This window comes from Heteronotia binoei, chromosome 1, assembly GCF_032191835.1.
Source record: "Heteronotia binoei isolate CCM8104 ecotype False Entrance Well chromosome 1, APGP_CSIRO_Hbin_v1, whole genome shotgun sequence".
Lineage (NCBI taxonomy): Eukaryota > Metazoa > Chordata > Lepidosauria > Squamata > Gekkonidae > Heteronotia > Heteronotia binoei.
In genome coordinates this window covers 194,403,107-194,422,832 of record NC_083223.1, presented here as the reverse complement: position 1 = coordinate 194,422,832, position 19,726 = coordinate 194,403,107, and the positions used below count along the sequence as shown (strand labels likewise).

The 19,726-nt window shown below is 40.2% G+C and overlaps 1 protein-coding gene across 1 annotated transcript in view; it reads left to right on the top strand.

Annotated features, from left to right (window-relative positions):
- Window positions 1-19,726, top strand: part of LOC132576335 (dynein axonemal heavy chain 14-like) — a 75,938-nt gene that overhangs the window by 44,259 nt on the left and 11,953 nt on the right. The window contains exons 11-13 of the mRNA XM_060245435.1: window positions 6,645-6,889; window positions 16,439-16,875; window positions 16,978-17,173. Coding sequence (XP_060101418.1) covers window positions 6,645-6,889; window positions 16,439-16,875; window positions 16,978-17,173 — 878 coding nt within the window. The remainder of the gene's footprint in view (window positions 1-6,644; window positions 6,890-16,438; window positions 16,876-16,977; window positions 17,174-19,726) is intronic.

Here is a 19,726-nt window from a genome sequence, read left to right as displayed (position 1 = left end):
TTTACTATCTTTCACTCACTCATTCATTCATTCACATTCACATTTTATTTATATCCCGCCCTCCCCGCTGAAGCAGGCTCAGGGCGGCTAACAACAAAAATTCAATACATACATTGAGTTATAACTAACAATATAAACCTACAGATAATTAAAAACTATTAAAATTATAAAAACAATAAATTAATATTAATATGTTAATATGTTGGTGCTATTCAGATGGTGAATTTACTTAGCAGTTTAATCAGTGAAGGCCATTCAAAAGAGGACGGTCTTGCAGGCCCTGCGGAACTGTTCAAAGTCCCGCAGGGCCCGCATTTCTTCTGGAAGTTGATTCCACAGCTGTGGAGCCATAACGGAGAAAGCCTGAGTACGGGTACTCTGGAGTTTTACGTCTTTTGGCCCGGGAATAGTCAGCAGGTTCTTCTTTGCTGACCTCAGTGCACTCTTGGGTTCGTACGGGGAGAGACGGTCCCTAAGGTAGGCAGGTCCTCGGCCATATAGGACTTTAAAGGTAATGACCAGTACTTTGTAACGAATCCGGTATATAACTGGCAGCCAGTGCAGTTCACGCAGCCCCAACTATTCACAATCGGAATAGTTTGAAATAAATACATTATTCTCGGCAAAATGTTCATCTTAATTGCAGCTGTTCTACCCAACAATGTCAAATTAAGTTTATTCCATTTCATCAAGTCTTCATCCATCTTATGCCATAGCTTTTCATAGTTATTTTTAAACAAATCAATATTCTTCATTGTTATCTCCAAGCCCAAATATTTTACTTTGGAAGCAACTTCACATCCTGTCAATCTCTGCAATTCCTTTTGTTTGTTTGCTTGTATATTTTTACATAATAGTTTCGACTTTTCTTTATTAACATAAAATCCCGCCAATTCACCATATTCTTGTATCTTAGTTAACAACAAAGGTGTTACTTGTGTAGGATTTTCAGTTATAAACATTATGTCATCTGCAAATGCTCTATATTTGTAAATAGATCCTCTGATTTTCAGCCCTTCTATTTCTTTATCATCTTGTACTTGTATCAGTAAAATTTCGAGAGTCATAATAAACAACAGTGGTGAAAGCGGGCAACCTTGTCCTGTACTTTTACTAATCATCATATTATCTGTAAGGTCTGCATTTATACACAACTTTGCCCTCTGTTCCGTATATATTGCTTTTATCATTCTTATAAAGTGCTCTCCAAGTTCTATCTTTTCCATAACTGCAAACATAAAGTCCCAGTTCAAATTATCAAAAGCTTTCTCTGCATCCGCAAAGAATAATGCAACTTCCTTTTCTGGATGTTTTTCATAATATTCTACAATATTAACAACTGTTCTTATTATCTCTTATTTGTCTTTTAGGGAGAAATCCTGCTTGATCTTCCTTTATAAAGTTCATCAAATATTGTATAAGTCGTTTTGCCAGGATTCTTGTGTATATCTTATAATCAGTATTTAATAATGAAATTGGTCTATAGTTCTGTATATTTGTGACATCTCTATCTTCTTTAGGTATCAACAAAATTACAGCTTCTTTCCAGGTATTTGGTATTTTCCCTTTTATTCTTATCATATTCATCAATTTTTGTAATTTTGGTACTAATTCTTCTTTAAAAATTTTAAAAAATTTAGCCGTATATCCATCTGGCCCAGGGACCTTAGCAATTTTCATTGCATTAATTGCTGCTTCAAATTCAATTTTCGATTGGATCATTCAAAATTTTCTTCATATTTTCCATTAAGGGTGCTATTTTAACATTTTGCAAGTACTCTTCAATCTTTTCTTTTTTTTAATTTCACACCCTTAAATAAGTTGGCATAATACTTAAAAAATTCTCTTTTTATTCCTTCTTTATCTACTATCTCTCTTTCACCCGTCACAATTTTACTAATAGTTTTACTTTCTCTTTTTTTCTTCAGTTGCCAAGCTAAATACTTTCCAGGCTTATTTGCACCATCAAAAGATTTCTGTTGCAATTTTTTCAAATTCCATTCAATTTCTTTGTTCAGCAAATGTCTCATTTGAGTCTGTAATATAGTAATCTTCCTTATAATTTTCTTTTTCCCTGGCCTTTTTTTCAGTTCCCCTAATTTTTTCTTTATTTTATTTTGAATGTCCAGCATCTGTTTTTCTTTTGCCCTCTTGTCTTTATTATTCAAAGTAATCAATATTCCTCTCATTACTGCTTTATAAGCATCCCATACTGTCTGAAATTCAATATCTTCTTTATCATTTATTTGGAAGAAAGCTTTAGTTTTGTTTTCTAGAGATGTCACTATTTCTTTATTCTGTAGTAAATCTTCATTTAATCTCCATCTTCTTGATTTTTTTGCAATTTTGTAATCCATAATTTTGGGTTATGATCAGCACATATCTTTGGTAAAATCTCTACTTTTTTAGTTATGAGGCCCAAATCTTTAGTACCCCATAACATGTCAATTCTGGAATAAGTGTTATGTCTCGCTGAAAAAAAAGTATAGTCTCTTACTTCCAGGTTGAATTTTCTCCAGATATCTTTCAAATTTTCTTGTTTCGCCAGTTCAATAAAAGATTTTGGCAGTTTTCCTTCGTTGTTGTTACTTTTTTGTCCAGACCTATCCATTTTGTTCTGTATTGTTCTATTAAAGTCTCCCATCATCAATATCTGGTCATAAGTCACTCCATCAAGCTGTCGGGTAATGTCCTTGAAAAAAGCATCTTTTGTGCCATTTGGTGTATACAGTCCTAATAACAACATTTTCTTTGCATTTTTCATTATCTCTACCGCCACATATCTTCCATCCTTGTCTTTAAATATCAATTTTGGCTCTAATTGTTGATTAATATAAAAAATCAAGCCCCTTTTCTTTTGTTCCACCAATGAAAAAAAATCCAATCCTAATTGTTTATTCCATAAATATTTGTAATCCTGTTGTTGTGTATGGATTTCTTGTAAACAAATTATATTACAATTTTGCTTTTTAATCCAATGAAATGTTGCTTTCCTTTTTTGCGGTGAATTTAGTCCATTTACATTCCAAGATAATAATTTGTAATCCATTATGGTGCAAAGGCTTTATTCTGTTCATAGAAACTACACAGCTTATGTGCATTCGTAATTGTAATCCTTCTTCCATGTAGCTCAAAACTCAAACCTTCAGGTATTATCCATCTGTATCTTGTTCCATTAACACGCAGTTTCTCTGTCAGTTTCTTGTAAGATTTCCTGTCATTTATCACTTATCTTGGCAACTCTTTCATTATTCTAACTCTACTCTCTCCTACTGTCAGAATCTTTTGAAAACTTTGGTTCAAGATTTTTCCTACCATTTCTTTTGTCATAAATCTTATGACTACATCTCTTGGCAGTTTTTTTTGTTCGTGGCATATGATGAGTTGACTCTATACATAAAGTCATACATATTTCTAGTCCCTTCAGGATCTTCCTCCAAGAAGTCAGCAATTATTTTCACAATATATCCCTTTAAGTCAGTTCCTTCCTCCTCAGGTACTCCTCTCAGATGAATTTGGGTTTCCATCAGTCTGTAGTCATGGATTGTCACCTTCTCTTGCAGCTTTAACAAGGTAGAAGCATGCACTTTAACTTTCTCCTCTACATCCTGGACTTTTTCCTTAACCACCACCACCACCACCACCTCATTTTTAAAGTCTTCCATTTCCTTTTTAAGTTCTCCAATGTCTTTTTAAAGTTTTTTTTACAAGCCGTTAACATCTTCTCAAATCCTTTCATTATCCTAGTTTCCATTGCTTCTAGTTGGTCTTGCATTTTTTCCAAGGAAAGAGCTCTTGCACATGTTGCTTTTGATTCTAACATTAAAATAACCCACGGAAATTTACGCGTCTTAAAATCCAAATCCAAATATCAGATTCAATAGCTTAATACTTGCCCTTTTAAATGAGCCTAATTTCACTGTTCTTTGATCTTCCTAGGCTCAAATATTAATTTTAAAAGTTTTATTTTTTTTCAAAATGGCAAACGCAATTTCTCTATTGTAAAAAACCTTAGTGTAGGCCTTCTTCTTGTTTGTCTCTCTTCTCTTATTACTTCCTTCTTTGCTAGGAACAAAATCACATTTTCAATGGTATCCAAATCTCACAATCTTTATTAGTCTCTCTTCCCTTATTACTTCCTACTTTGCTAGGCACCAAGTTCCGTTCTCAATGATATCCAAATCTCACGATCTTTGACGTACTTCCTGTTTTGCTTGTAGGGAATGCAAAGCTGTGATGGTGATACATTCTTCAGTGACCGCAAGTAATCCAAACAATAACTTCTTTCCCAGTTTTTAGCAATATCCTTCTTTTAACAAAGTCCAAAATTCAATCTTTCTTTTCTTCTTCTTCCCCTCTCTCTAAATCCCTCCTTCCCACCTTCCAAAATTATTTTATTTGCTTTAAAAAAGTTCTGGAGCAAAAGATTGTAATCGGTACCTCTCCACTGATATCCACCTTAACATCGATCTTTCCAACTATCAGATGTTCACCAGTTCCAAAGAAGATTAGGATCTCACCAAGCTTATGCCAATTGATTGGCTCTGAAAACTTCTGTAGATGATGAAAACACCACTCTTCTCCAAGGGCCCCTCAAAGCCTCAAAAGAGCCCCCAACGGAGCTTTCTATCAGCCAAGGTAAACCTCCTCTGAGTTCTTGTGCGTATCTTGGACAAATCTCTAGCTGAGAGATGTAGGTAGAAGGCCAGAAAGAGCCTTTTCCTACCCCAAACAGAGGCGTCAGTCTGTCCCCGTTAAAGAGACAGGTCAGCTCGCCATTTCCCTAATCCCGGAAGTCCTATCTATAAAATTGTTGAACAGATCTTACTTTATTAGGGTTTGTAGAATCTTTCGGGCTCAAGTGCCGTGTTCTACTGGAGAAAGTTTTCCTTCCAGACATTTCGTTCTCAGCTGTGGAGAACATCCTCAGTGGCGTTGCAGCTGGAGCAGGCGTTCTGACCTTCTTGGCTGCTGTGCATTGAGTGGGGCCAGGGCTGCTGGAGAGCTGCTATTTCTAGGCTGGAGGGGGTGTGGTGAAAGGGCAATTGGTTTGTGTATGTGCCCATTGTTTGGTGGGGCTTCCTGGAAGGGTAGTGATAAGAAACTGGCTGTTGAATTGTTCTGTGTTAATTGCTGGGAGGGTTGGAAGAAGTGTGAAGATAAGGAAGATGGTTGTTGACTGTGCTGATTGTTCTGTGGAATGTGCTGGTTGTTCTGTGACTTTTGCAATTTATAGTCTGTAGGGTATTTTGCAGAGCTGGGTACCAAGATTGGTGGATGAAAATGCCAGTGTGAATTGTATGTACCTGAATAGTTGCATGTATTTGTAAAGAATTCTGGTTCACCACAAGTTTTGCTTGTTGTAAAAACTTTAACTCAGACTTGTGGCCTACAAAATACTTTCTCACAGAGATACTTAAAACAACATAGCTGTGACCTTCAGGCAAATTGCTTGTATCTGGCCAAGGAAAGTACCATCCTCGCCTGGGCTTCTTAATTAGCAAATTCCAAACATCTGAAGAAATGGTCTTGTGCCCGCATGAAAATGGACAGCTGATCCGCAGTACAGTTGTCATGTGTCTCAGAAACAAGAAGAAGGTTACATCACTTCTTTGATTCTGATTGGTTTCTCTGACCTGAGGCCCATCAGAAACCTTTCTACAAGTCAGCCAGCCTTTTGTCTTGCTCTTAGCTTGGTGATCAGTTGGCAAGGACTATGTCAGTGGTAGCTCAGCTCAGCCTTGTTTGGGATCCATCTTGATGGCTGTTCCTGTGTCGGCTGATGCCCTGACTTGTCTCTGGGAACCAAAGTTTGATGCTGAACCTAGCAACCTTGTAGACTACACTGGTAATTATTGAATATTGTGTTAGCTATGCTGGATATGCTTAGATCTGCTATTTTTATCCTTCACAGTCTTGTCCTTTAAAATATACCTTTGCACTTTAATAAATCAATTATATTTTTTAACCTGGTGTGGATTATTGTCTCCTATCGCCTCAAAAATTACTGAGTCCAGAAATCTTGGACCCGTCCACCTACTGGTAACATCTTAGTTTGGAAACTCAGACTGTAAAGTCAACCTTGCAGGGATGATCTTCCTATTAATACCCTGAGAAGCCCAGAGTCTAGTCTCTCCACTCTGGTGCAGTTGGGAAATAGTCAAGGATAGACTGGTGGCAGATACCATTTTAGACTGGAGTGAGAATTATTCTCCCTGGAGTATTTTTGTAATTTGTTTTGCCTTGCCTCTTGAACCATGGGTCCTCCCCAAATGTCTTGAGGTGAGAGGAAACCTTGACAATATTTATGTCTGCTTTGGAGCCAACACATAAAGTTTGTGGAATTCTGGAATTCTGCAGCATCTCTTAAGTCCATATTTTCATTTGCAGCTCATAAGTGAAAGGACAATATTTGCTTGTCTAGTTATTACCAATTTTTTTTTTTACTGAATGGATTTCAGCTGTTTGCAATTAAATACAGTGTATGGTTTTATTTTATTGTTAGCTTCCTTGATCATTTATCAGAAAGTTTGGATATAATTATTTTAAATAAGTAAAATTAAAAGAAATAATAATGCATAGTGCATGCTGAGAGCATATCAACAACCTTCTACTATTTTTTAAAAAAATCTATTTTGTTTCAGACTATACATGACAACCCAGAAAGCTAACCCCCATTTTCTACCAGCAATATGTAAAATGGTGACAATGATAAATTTCACCGTAACATTCCAAGGTTTGCAAGACCAGCTTTTGACTGCAGTTGTTATTCATGAAAAACCAGAGCTTGAACAACAGCGTTGTACATTGCTGGAAAACATATCTACTGACCTAGTTACACTTCGGGAACTTGAACAAAAATCACTTAGACTTCTTCAAAAAACAGATGGTAAATATAATATTTACAGAAATCTTTTGATATATTATCAATTTGTTTAAATTGTGTCATGCATCCAAATGGGTTCAATTCTACCTCGCCTCCTTTTGATGCACCCTGGATAACACTAAAGAGCTAGAATTTCTGGCTGACAGAAGGGAAAGAGATAGATTTCTTAGACCATGATGTTACAACTGATCTTATAAACATCCTGTGTAAAATGCATGCATGCACAAATTTTATTACTTGTGCAGGTTTCAAAATGGGAAGAACCATCTGCTCTTTGTCCTCACACTGGAAATACGGAAACCAGAAAAATAGTCCAACCATGTTCCTCTCAAATGCTAAACAGGACACACAGTTTCATTGCAGGCATAGAGCAAAAGGAAGCACTTGGTAGTCTTTATTTTAATAATGTTGAGATAAACTTCAGGTGATGTGCAAGGTATAAAAGTCAATTAAAGCTACACTGGGTGATTTTAACTTGCATTTTATAAAGTCTTTCCCAATGTTTTATTTCATTCTATTGACCATTCCCTTTCTTTCTACCTTGAAGTAGAATATATAGAATAAACTGTAAAAAGCTGTATTGGGCCATGCAATATCCAAAACAAAGAACAAAACCCATGTAATTGACACTTATACCAACATTTCCCTAAGTTGTGTGGCAGGTCCAAACATGGAATAGAAAGGATTGTATGATGAGCACATGGTAATCAAGTTCTAGCATCTCTGAAAATGAATCACCCAATAACATTATTATTATCCATGATCAACTCCCTAATTGTACCATGGAAACTTGATGAGTGACCTTGGGCCTGTTCTACTCTCTCAGCTTAACCTATCTCACATGGTTGTTGTGAGGATAAAATAGATGACAGGAAAAAATGTAAGCTGCTTTTTGTCCCCATTTGGGAGAAAGGTGAGTTACAGTGAATTAAATAAAGAAATAAATTTATATTAGATTCCATTCAGTTCTAAAATATATCACACCAAGGCCTGAGGAACCTGAAGAACTGCTTCCTTTGCAAGTATCCCATCTCTTCCCCTGGCAGCCACTGTTTCTTCCCCACCTTTCTGATACACTCTTCCCTCCTTCACCCTTCTTCTTCTCCTCCTCCTCCTGTTCCTCCTCCCCTGTTCCTCCCTCCCCAGTTTTACTCTTCCAATTCCATCCCATCTGATCACTTTCAGTTTATTTTTTCTTCCCCAGTATTGTTACTGAGGCTGAGAATTCTCACCAAAGTTGGAAGTAAGATCCATGTTGTTTTAATCTTAAAGAAATATGTCCTTACTCTACTTGTATGCATATCTCAGTGAATATTATGTCCTTGTCTATTTTCACTGTTGGGCAATGTTGGATGGGCATACTGGCATAGGGAAGAAACGAAGTATTAACAGGATCTTCTTTTTTTTCAGTTTATCCTTGATTTTATCCCAAATTTAGATGTTTAGAGTTTTAAATGGCATTTTCTTTTATTATATAATTGTATTGCCTCCTACTTCCTACTACCTGGATTCCTATGAACAAATGCCTAATAAAGGTTTCAGTATCAGTAACATACAGGTTTTTTGAAGACTTTTCCTTGTAAAATGTTACATCTGAAAAAAAGTTTACTTTTGGAAAAGTTTTAACTGCTCCGATTTGATTCATTAAATTATGTGGACAAAAAACAGCAGCTAATTTTCTATGAAGCTTGCATAGCCTGTCAAATTTTTGTGCAATGCCAGCATCTGGCAGAAGCTAATACTCATCAGAAAGTACAGTCTACTACTGTGGCACAAGAGCAATCCAAAACACACTGCATCCGTCTAAATCTGTTGACGTCATTGTATTTAAAAGGGTGTTACTTTGTTTTTAAGATTATATTGAAAGTCAACTTGCAGTTTTGTCTGTTGAATGTGAACTTGCAAAATAAATTGACTTTGTGCATTTATGATTTTGTACTGAAAGAGTGTGTGATTAGATGAGCAGTTTGGCTAGCTGTAGCCCCCCTCCTCCCTGGATAAAATGAGCATGATCACATGTGCACATCTGGCTCCTGTGGCCCACTTGCCTTTACCTCGCAGTAAAATGATTTTTGATTATTTTTAGAGAGAGAATTCACCTCAAATACTGTAACAATTATGTATTACTATCTGCTCTTACATTACAAATTATTAAATGATTAAGACAATATCTAGGTTCTTCAGGATGATTTAAATTTAGTGCAATAATTTGTTTAACTGTAAAAGATGTAACCTTTGTATCATTAATAGAATGTTGCAACCAAGAAAATTCTTATCTGTTCCTTTAAAGAGTTAACTCACTTCAACATACAGTAATAATGATGTTTTATTATCTGCTTTCACATGTGAAAACATCATTGTGTTTATTAGCTTTATTCTGTATGAAAACTGAAATAAGATCTCTTAAACAGTTGACTTTACTTGATTTTACATGTTGTATGTAACTATTCATAACATCTGAAAATTATTGGTGAATTTATACTTCCCCCTTTTTTCTTTATACTCCCCTTTTCTTTTGAAAAAATGAAAAAATTAATCACTAGAATGACTCCCATGTGGATTAAATGGCCAATGGGAAATTCTGGTGGCTTCCCTGGAAAAGCATTTCGATCGTGGGTTTCCAGCCGTCTGATCACTCCAGGGCGCTATGGAAATGCATAAGTAGTGTGATCATCTCACTCAGTTTCCGGTGCTGTCTCCCCCACACACACACTGCTACTTGAACTTCATTGCCCCCATAAAACTTGCCAGGAGCACATGTGTGCTTGTCTGTTTCTGCACACATGCAGTGGGACTTTGGGGAAAAACCGAACCCAGCAGCAGATCAATGGTTGCAGTGTGTTAGCAATGTGAATGACCAACTATGGGCCCATGCCACTTAGCAGCTGCCATCTAATCGAGGTGAAGTGGCATTAAATCAAGAAGCTTTTTAAAAGCCAAGATCCTATCATGACAACTTGCCTGTCTGATCACGCCCAAAGTCAGCAAAGATCTGTATGGACTGTGTGCAAACATCACAAATGGATCTGGATTGTTCCTGTTGAGAACAAGCCTGGTTTATCCACAGCTTCTGTACTCGTTCCATCCTTTGTGCATTCAGATGAGATTGTAGACCTCCTGGATTACCTGCAATTTTCTGAACCCTTGCTTCGAATCCCAGTTCATAGGTAATAAACAACCCACAACTTGTTAAAGTGTCCCATTTGGATATAACAATAAATTGCAACTTGATTGAAGATTCTTAATCTTCAATCTCTGTTCCATGTGAAAGGGAGACATTGTGCAAGCCTGAGAATACACTAGGCTCATTCTTTTCATGTTTGTTGAATGCAGCAACAGTCTCTTATCTCATTTCAAAAATAAAATGATTTCCTCTCCCTTTCACAATGCATGAGATTATATGTACAGGATTGTGCTGTTCAGGGAAATGGATGGGTGGCTTAAAAGGCCAGAAAAATTATGCTTGGACGCTGTGAGTGAGACATGAATCAGCAACAACCCTACAGGAGATGTTCTGAGCCTCTGCTGCTCAGCAATAGGTTCCAGGATCTCCCCACAGTAACTGATTCTGAACCATTGGAACTAGGGCTACTTCCCCAGCCTCCAAGAAGCTTGAAGAAAGTTTCTCAGGATCCTGTAGATAAGAAGCCTGGAGTTTCTGCTCCCAATATAGGAAGAGGAAGGTGGTAGTGATTGGGGACTCCTTGCTCAGAGGGGTGGAGCCTAAAGTGTGCTGACCAGACTTGTCATCCTGAGAGGTCTGCTGTCTGCCGGGTGCATGTGACAGAAAGGATTGGAAGATTTATCAAGCCCATGGATTACTATCCTTTCTTGCTGATCCACGTAGGAACGAATGATACTGCCTGTCATAGCCCTGAATGTATTAGAAAAGACTATGTGGTTCTGGGTCAGAAGGTGAAGGTGATGGGCGCACAGGTTGTGTTCTCATCAGTGCTTCCTGTTGAAGGCCGTGGCTTAGGATGAGAAAGAAGAATACTTCAAACAAACGACTGGCTATGTCGATGGTGTCGTCAGGAAAGGTTCAGATTTCTGGACTATAGCTTATGCTTTCAAAATGGTGGTCTTCTATCAGGAGATGGTTTGCACCTTATGGCGGTAGGGAAAAGGGTGTTTGGTAACAGCCTTGCTAACCTAATAAGGAGGGCTTTAAACTAAATTGTATGGGGGAGCAAGACAATAATTCAAAGCCTCATATGATGCCAGAAACTGGGAATAAGAACATTAAAGATTTGCAGAGAGCGGCACATATGCTAGGTAATGTGATCTTGCAGGTTTGTACGGAAACTAAGCCCTCAAGATGCACAAAACGTGGTTTCTGATGTCTCTACACTAATGCACAGAGTATGAGAAACAAACAGGAGGAAATGAAAGTTTTAATACGGGAAGGAGACTATAATACAATAGGCCTTACTGCAACTTGGTGGGATGACACTCACAACTGGAATATTAGGATTCAGGGGTACAACTTATTTAAAAGGGACAGGCAAATGAGAAAGGGCGGAGGCGTAGCAGTATATGCGAAGGAGATATATACTTGTGAGGAAATATGTGAATCTGAACATGGTAGCTCAGTTGAGAGTCTCTGGATAAAAATAAAAGGAGTAAGAAATAACTTACTGATATTATTGTGGGGGTCTGCTATAGACCACCAAGCCAGGCAGAGGACTTGGATGAGATACTCCTACAACAGATTGCAAAGTTTTCCAAGAGAAGGGATACAGTGATCATGGGAGATTTCAATTACCTGGACATCTGTTGGAAGTCCAACTCTGCTAAAAATGAAAAGTCAAATAGATTCCTGACTTGTCTTGCTGACAACTTCCTTTTCCAGAAAGTGAGGAAGGAAAGAAGGGGATCTGCTATCTTGGATTTGATTCTCACCAACAAGGAAGAATTGCTTGAAGAAGTGGAAACAGTGGGCACCCTGGGCAGTAGTGACCATGTGATTTTGGAATTTACAGTCTTAGGGAAGGGAAAAGCTATACGTAGTCAGACTTATAGGTTGGACTTCAGAAAGGCAAACTTTGATAAACTTAGAACTATGCTGGGTAAAATCCCATGGTCAGAAATATTTAGGAAGAAGGCAGTTCAAGAGAGGTGGGAGTTTCTTAAAAGTGAAATACTGAAAGCACAATCACAGACGATTCCTATGAGAAGAAAAAATGGGAAAAGCCTAAATTTATTTTATTTATTTATTTATTTAGAATTTATATCCCGCCCTTCCCACGAATGGCTCAGGGCGGCTTCCAACAATAGATCCCACATAACAATAAACAATATTTAAACATGTGAGGGAATAGACAATTAAAACAGATAAAACTCTAAAAACTAATAAATATTCAAGTATATATAAAGGAAATCTGGCAAGTTGCATTAGGTTCTCAAGCTAGGTATGGGCTAGCCGGAAGAGGGTCGTCTTACAGGCCCTGCGGAACTGAACAAGGTCCCGCAGGGCCCTCACCTCCTCCGGCAGCTGATTCCACCATGTAGGGGCCATAACAGAGAAAGCCCTTTCTCTGGTAGATTTCAAGCGGGCTTCTTTCGGCCCAGGGACAGTAAGGAGATTTTGTGTTCCTGACCTCAGTACTCTCTGGGGAACATGCGGGGAAAGACGGTCCTTCAGGTAGACAGGTCCCAAGCCATATAGGGCTTTAAAGGTGATAACCAGCACCTTGTACCGGACTCGGTATATCACTGGAAGCCAGTGCAGGGTCCGAAGACCCGGCTGAATGTGTCCCCACTTTGGGAGACCCAATAACAGCCGGGCCGCGGCGTTCTGCACCAGCTGCAATTTCCAAGTTCGGGACAGGGGCAGCCCCATGTAGAGGGCATTGCAGTAGTCTAACCTCGAGGTGACCGTAGCATGGATCACTGTTGCTAGGTTGTCGCGCTCCAGGAAGGGGGCCAACTGCCTTGCCCGCCTAAGATGAAAAAACGCGGACTTGGCAGTGGCTGCTATCTGAGCCTCCATCTTTAAGGAAGGTTCCAATAGCACCCCCAAGCTCCTGACCCTGTCCGCCGCTATCAGCGGTGCACCGTCAAAGGCTGGCAGGGGGATTCCCTCTCCCGGGCCGCAGAGACCCAAGCAAAGGACCTCTGTCTTCGCAGGATTAAGCTTCAGCCCACTCAGTCTGAGCCACTCAGCCACGGCATGTAATGCCTGATCTAGATTTTCCGGGGCGCAGGTCGGCTGGCCATCCATCAGTAGATAGAGCTGGGTGTCATCAGCGTACTGGTGACACCCTAGCCCATGCCTTCAGGCAATCTGGGCAAGAGGCCACATATAGATGTTAAATAACATCGGGAAGAGAACCGCCCCTTGTGGTACACCACAATCAAGTGTGCACCTCCGGGACAGCTCCCCCCCAACTGCGACCCTTTGTCCCCGACCTTCCAGGAAAGAGGAAAGCCATTGTAAGGCCAACCCCTGAATCCCTGCGTCGGCGAGGCGACCCTTCAGTAGCCGATGGTCGACTGTGTCGAACGCAGCCGACAGGTCTAACAGCATCAGCACCACCGAGCCGCCCCGATCCAGATGCCGTTGAAGGTCATCCACTAGAGTGACCAGCACCGTCTCCGTCCCATGTCCCGGGCGAAAGCCGGACTGAAATGGGTCAAGGACGGAAGCATCCTCCAGGAAAGTCTGTAGCTGCATCGCCACTGCCCTCTCAATAAGTTTGCCCAGGAAGGGCAGATTTGAGACCGGCCGATAGTGTGCCAATTGGGCCGGATCTAAAGATGGTTTCTTTAAGAGGGGACGGACCACTGCCTCTTTGAGCGGTGTTGGAAAGTGCCCTTCCATCAGGGATCTATTTATGATATCCCGTATAGGATATCTAAGGTCACCCTGGCAAGATTTAATAAGCCAGGAAGGGCATGGGTCCAATTTACAAGTAGTTGGGCGAGCAGTTAAGAGAATCCTGTCAACTTCCTCCAGGCTGAGGGGGTCGAAGCCATCCAGTGTATAATCCGAAGACAGGCTCGGAGCCTCGATTTCGCTAACTGTCTCAAAATTGGCCGGGGGTCGGGGCGGAGTGACGCGATTTTATCCACAAAAAATTTCGCAAAAGCCTCACAGAATTTCGCAAAAGCCTCATTAGAATTTAGTCTGCCTTGCGGGAGCGTTGTAAGTCCTCTAATTATGTCGAACAATTGTGCCGGGCGCGAAGTTGCGGACGCAATCTTAGCCACAAAGAACGCTTTCTTTGCGGCTTTGATTGCCATCTCATAGGCCTTCAAATTCTCTCTATAAGATGTTCGGGTCACTTCGTCTCGAGTACGCCGCCATTGCCTCTCCAGTCGTCTGAGTCCCCGCTAAATAAGCCGTTGGCTCCATAAACAGCTCTCTAAAGACTTGAGAAATAAAAAAGACTCCTTTAGGAATTGGAAGGAGGGCCTTATAACCAAGGATGAATATAAACAAATCACCAGTGCTTGTAGAGAAAAAGTTAGGAAAGCTAAAGCTCAGTATGAGCTTAGGCTGGCCAAAGATGCTAAAAACAACAAAAAAGGGTTCTTTTCGTATGTTCAGAGTAAGAAAAAGAGCAAAGACATGGAAGGCCCATTGTGAGGGCAAGAAAGTGAAATTGTAACAGGTAATGAAGAGAGGGCGGAACTGCTCAATTCCTACTTTTCCTCAGTCTTCTCTTCTGAGGGAAATGGTGCTCAACATGGCGAAAACAGAACATATAAGGAGGATATGAAGTTCCAACCTAGGATGAGCATAGGGGTAGTACATAAACACCTAGTTTCTTTAAATGAAACTACGTAAGTCCTCAGCACCAGATGAACTGCACCCAAGGGTTCTAAAGGAGCTTGCAGATGCAATTTCTGAGCCTCTGGCTATTATTTTTGAGAATTCTTGGAGAACAGGAGAGGTACCAGAAGATTGGAGGCGGGCGAATGTTGTCCCTATCTTCAAGAAGGGGAGAAAAGAGGATTCGGGTAACTACCGACCCGTCAGCTTGACGTCTATACCTGGAAAAGTTTTAGAACAAATCATCAAACAGTCGGTCCTGGAACATTTAAAAAGAATGGATGTGATTACTAAGAGCCAGCATGGGTTTCTCAAGAACAAGTCATGTCAGACTAACCTGATCTCTTTTTTTGAGAAAGTGACTATCTTGCTGGATCAGGGGAATGCTGTAGACGTTGTTTATCTTGATTTCAGTAAGGCTTTTGATAAGGTTCCACATACTACCCTTGTTGAAAAGTTGGTAAAATGTGGTTTGGATCCTGTTACCTTTAGGTGGCTCTGTAACTGGTTGACCGGATTGCACCCAAAGAATGCTTGTGAATGGTTCCTCATCCTCTTGGAGAGGAGTGACAAGTGAAGTACCTCAAGGATCTGTCCTGGGACCTGTTTTGTTCAACATCTTTATAAACAATTTGGATGAAGTAATAGAGGGAATGCTTATTAAATTTGCAGATGATACTAAATTGGGAGGGGTTGCAAATACAGTAGAGGACAGAAACAGGATACAGGGTGACCTTGACAGGCTGGAAAACTGGGCTAAAACCAATAAAATGAATGTTAACAGGGATAAATGTAAAGTTCTGCAATACGGTAGGAAAAATCCCATGCATAATTATAGGATGGGAGAGACTTGTCTTAGCAGTAGTATGTGCAAAAAGGATCTAGGGGTCTTAGTGGATCATATGCTGAACATGAGTCAACAGTGTGATGCGATGGCTAAAAAGGCAAATGTAATTTTGGGTGGAAGTATAGTGTCCAGATCACTATACTCTGTTCTGGTAAGACCTCACCTGGAGTATTTACTCAGATTTACTCTGTTCTGGTAAGACCTCACCTGGAGTATTGTTTTCAGTTTTGGACACCACATTTTAAGAAGGATATAGACAAGCTGGAACGAGTCCAGAGGAGCGCGATGAAGATGGTGAGGGGTCTGGAGACCAAGTCCTATGAGGAAAGGTTGAAGGAGCTTGGAGAGGAGGTGGCTGAGAGGTGATATGATCACCAACTTCAAGTACTTGATGGGCTGTCATCTAGAGGATGGTGTGGAATTGTTTTCTTTGGCCCCAGAAGGTAGGACCAGAACCAATGGGTTGAAATTAAATGAAAAGAGTTTCCGGCTTAACATTAGGAAGAACTTCCTGACCATTAGAGCAATTCCTCAGTGGAGCAGGCTTCTTTGGGGGGTTGTGGGCTCTCCTTCCTTGGAGTTTTTTAAATAGAGGATAGATGGCCATCTGACAGCGATGAAAATCCTGTGAATTTGGGGTAGATATTTGTGGGTTTCCTGCATTGTGCAGGGGGTTGGACTAGATGACCCTAGAGGTCACTTTCAACTCTATGACTCTCTGATTCTATCTCCTGTAACATCTAAATATGACCTAGTGGCATGTTTAAAATACTACTATGCAGGGCTTTTTTATTCTATATAGAATAGAACCTCTGATTTTTGTGCAGTAATGATATAGCTCGTAAACATAGCAAAGGTTTTAAAACATCATTGTGTTTATTTGCTTTATTCTGTATGCAAACTGAAATAAGATCTCTTTAAATTTTAGGACACATTTTAGATGACCAGGACCTTGTTAATAATTTACAGAGAACAAAAATCACTTCAACAGAGATATTTGAACGTGTTGAAGCATCAGCGAGAACAGAAGATATAATAGAAAAAATGCGTAAAAAGTATCTTCCTATTGCAACTCGAGGTGCTCTGCTGTATTTTATGGTGTCAGATCTTATCCACATAAACCATATGTATCAGTTTTCATTAGTATGGTTTCATAAGATCTTTGTGAATTCCATGGAATATATTAGCAAGCTAAAAGCTCGTATTTCTCTGAGTGAGTCACATATTCCTATAACTGGAACTGTTCGAGCCCTAAGTAGGCAAAGAAGACATTCCACCTCAGAAGAATGGGAAGGATGTGAGATGGATAGCTTCAACAGACGTGTTAACAATATACTTGACAAGTTAACTAGTAGTGTTTATAAGGTACTCTTACCTGAATCTACTATAAAAATTATTTTTACTCTAGTAATGTATTTGCAGTATATAGTTCATTATCATGGTTGTTGTATGTCTTATCCCCCTCAGACAGTTTCTTCAGCTCTTTTTAGTGAACATCAACTATGCTTTTCTTTCTTGCTGTGTGCTGCAATCATGAAAAATAATTGTGGTGAAAATCAATTTAATAACAATCTTGGATTCATACCAGAGAAACAGTGGAACTTCTTTCTGTATTCTAGCATGATGGCAAATATTAAGGACCCACAAGACTCTGAGAATATTGGTAAGGAAAGCCAAATTTAGTTAAAATTAAATAAATATATAAGACAAGTGCTCTTACAAGGACATATGCAAATAATCATCATCACTAAGGGAGCAATTGCTATGCATATACAGCATTTGTCTCAAAGTAATGCCAACAAAACAGCGCTTCTGCCAACAGGGAAGTTTTCCCTGATTCCCTCTTCCTGCTCAAACAACTACTTCAATACCTAGTGTTGTTCTTGATGTTCCCCTTAACCCAGGTTGGGGGAGCTTGTGGAGTGTGGTGAATGAAGGTGAGACAAGAACCATCCCATGTGTGCATTAGATTAAATCCAGTACCTTTAATTTGCCATCTCCATGTTTCTGCTGCTTGAAGTGATTTAGAGATTGTAGAAATTGCTATATTTTCTTCTTGTTCATTACAAAATGAAAACCTGTCACTGAGCAGAACTAAGCCTATGTGAAAAAAGCAGCAGAGAATTTTGTAATACTTTTAAAAAATCAGTGTCAGAGTTAGAGGAGACCACCAAAGTCATGTAGTTCAACCCCCTGCTAACATGGGAACTACAGCTATAATATTCCTGACAAGTAGATATCCAATTGGGAATTAAGTTGGCCATCTTGTTTCATGGTGCAGATCTGCCTCTCCAATTTACATCTGCTGTTGGGATTGGCAGAGGTATCTGGACATTTGGGGGGCCCTCAGGAACAACTCAGGCTTTTAAAAAGCTGCTGCATTAAGCTGTGTGGTGACAATGAAGTAATGATTGTTGGTGTGCAAGACATGCAGCATCCCACTGGTTAAACTGCTACCTAACCTGTCACAAGATGGGGACTTCTAGGAAGGGACTGAGAAGTTCAGTGGACCATGTACACCCATGCCATATTTTCTTCAAAAAGAGTGAGGAGGAGGCCAGTGAGGGGCAGACAGATGGCTGCCCATTTCTGGCTATGGTGGAAGGATTCAAAGGGAGGTGTAGGAGGAAGAATACCACTTCCCCATTCTCATTAGTCATTTGGGCAAGTGTTTGCAGGACGGATTTGAAATTGCACATATGGTGATTGGCCACATTTAGATACCTCTCTGGTATGTGAAAAAAGCTCATCAGTTTTTCATTTTACTTTTGTATATTGTAGCAGGCTACCATAACTTTTTTCTTTTCTATTGCATATTGAAAAAGGGATACTACCATGAATAGAACTAATATAGGTGGAGTGCCTCAAGGATCTGTCTTGGGACCTGTTTTGCTCAACATCTTTATAAATGATTTGGATGAAGGAATAGAGAGAATGCTTATTAAATTTGCAGATGATACTAAATTAGGAGGGGTAGCAAATACAGTAGTAGACAAAGTCAGGATTCAGGATTATCTTGAGAGACTGGACATCTGGGCTAAAACAAAAAGAACTTCAACAGGAATAAATGTAAAGTTCTGCATTTAGGTTGGAAAAATCAAATACATAACCATAATATGGGGGAGACTTGTCTTGGCTGTAGTATGTACAAAAAGGATCTAGGGATCTTAGCAAGCCATACATGGACCAGGCTTCCTACCTGGATCTATGAGTCAGCAATGTGTGGCCATAGCTAAAAAGGCAAATGCAATTTGGGGCTGTATCAACAGAAGTATAGACAACTGAGAGGTGAAATAATAACCATCTTCAAGTACTTGAAGGGCTTTCATATAGAACAGGGATGTCAAACATGTGGCCCAGGGGCCAAATCAGCCCCCCAGAGGGCTCCTATCAGGCCCCCAAGCAACTGGCTGTCATCTGCTTCCTTCTCCCTCTCTCATTCTTCCTTCTGCATAACAGCTTGCTTTGCAAGGCTTACTCAATCACACATAGGCTTCCCAAACCTCCCGCTCTGGTGGGAGACTTCTGGGTTCCCAGCTTCATCTCCCGCCCTCCAAAAATTGGGAAGCGGGGGGTGGAGGGGGGGAGAACATACCTGTAGGCTTCATGCTGTTAGCTCCTGAGCAGTTTGTAAAATGCCTGCTCCTTTAACGCTGGGCAGGAAGGAGGAAACAGGAAGGGCTTCGCTTGGGAGAACGGCCCCTCCCTTTCTTTGCTTTAGTTTTCACAGCAGGCAGAGGGAAGAAGACCCGGTAAGTATTTGTGTGTGTGAGAGAGGGAGGGGGGATTCCCTGGTATGGAGGCCCTTCCCCCCCTTTAGAAAGTGTGGGGGGGAGGGAAATGTCTACTAGGCACTCTATTATTCCCTATGGAGAACAATTCCCATAGGGAATAATAGGGAATTGATCCGTGGGTATTGGGGGCTCTGGGGGGGCAATTTTTTGAGGTAGAGGGACCAGATTTTTAGTATAGCATCTAGTGCCTCTCCCCAAAATACCCCCCAAGTTTCAAAACGATTGGACCAGAGGGTCCAATTATATGAGCCCCAAAAGACAGTGCCCCTATCCTTAATTATTTCCTATGGAAGAAAGGCATTTAAAAAGGTGAGCTGTCCCTTTAAATGTGATGGCCAGAACTCCCGAGGAGTTCAATTATGCTTGAGTTCAATTATCCTTGTTCCTGGCTCCACCCCCAATGTCTCCTGGCCCCACCCCCA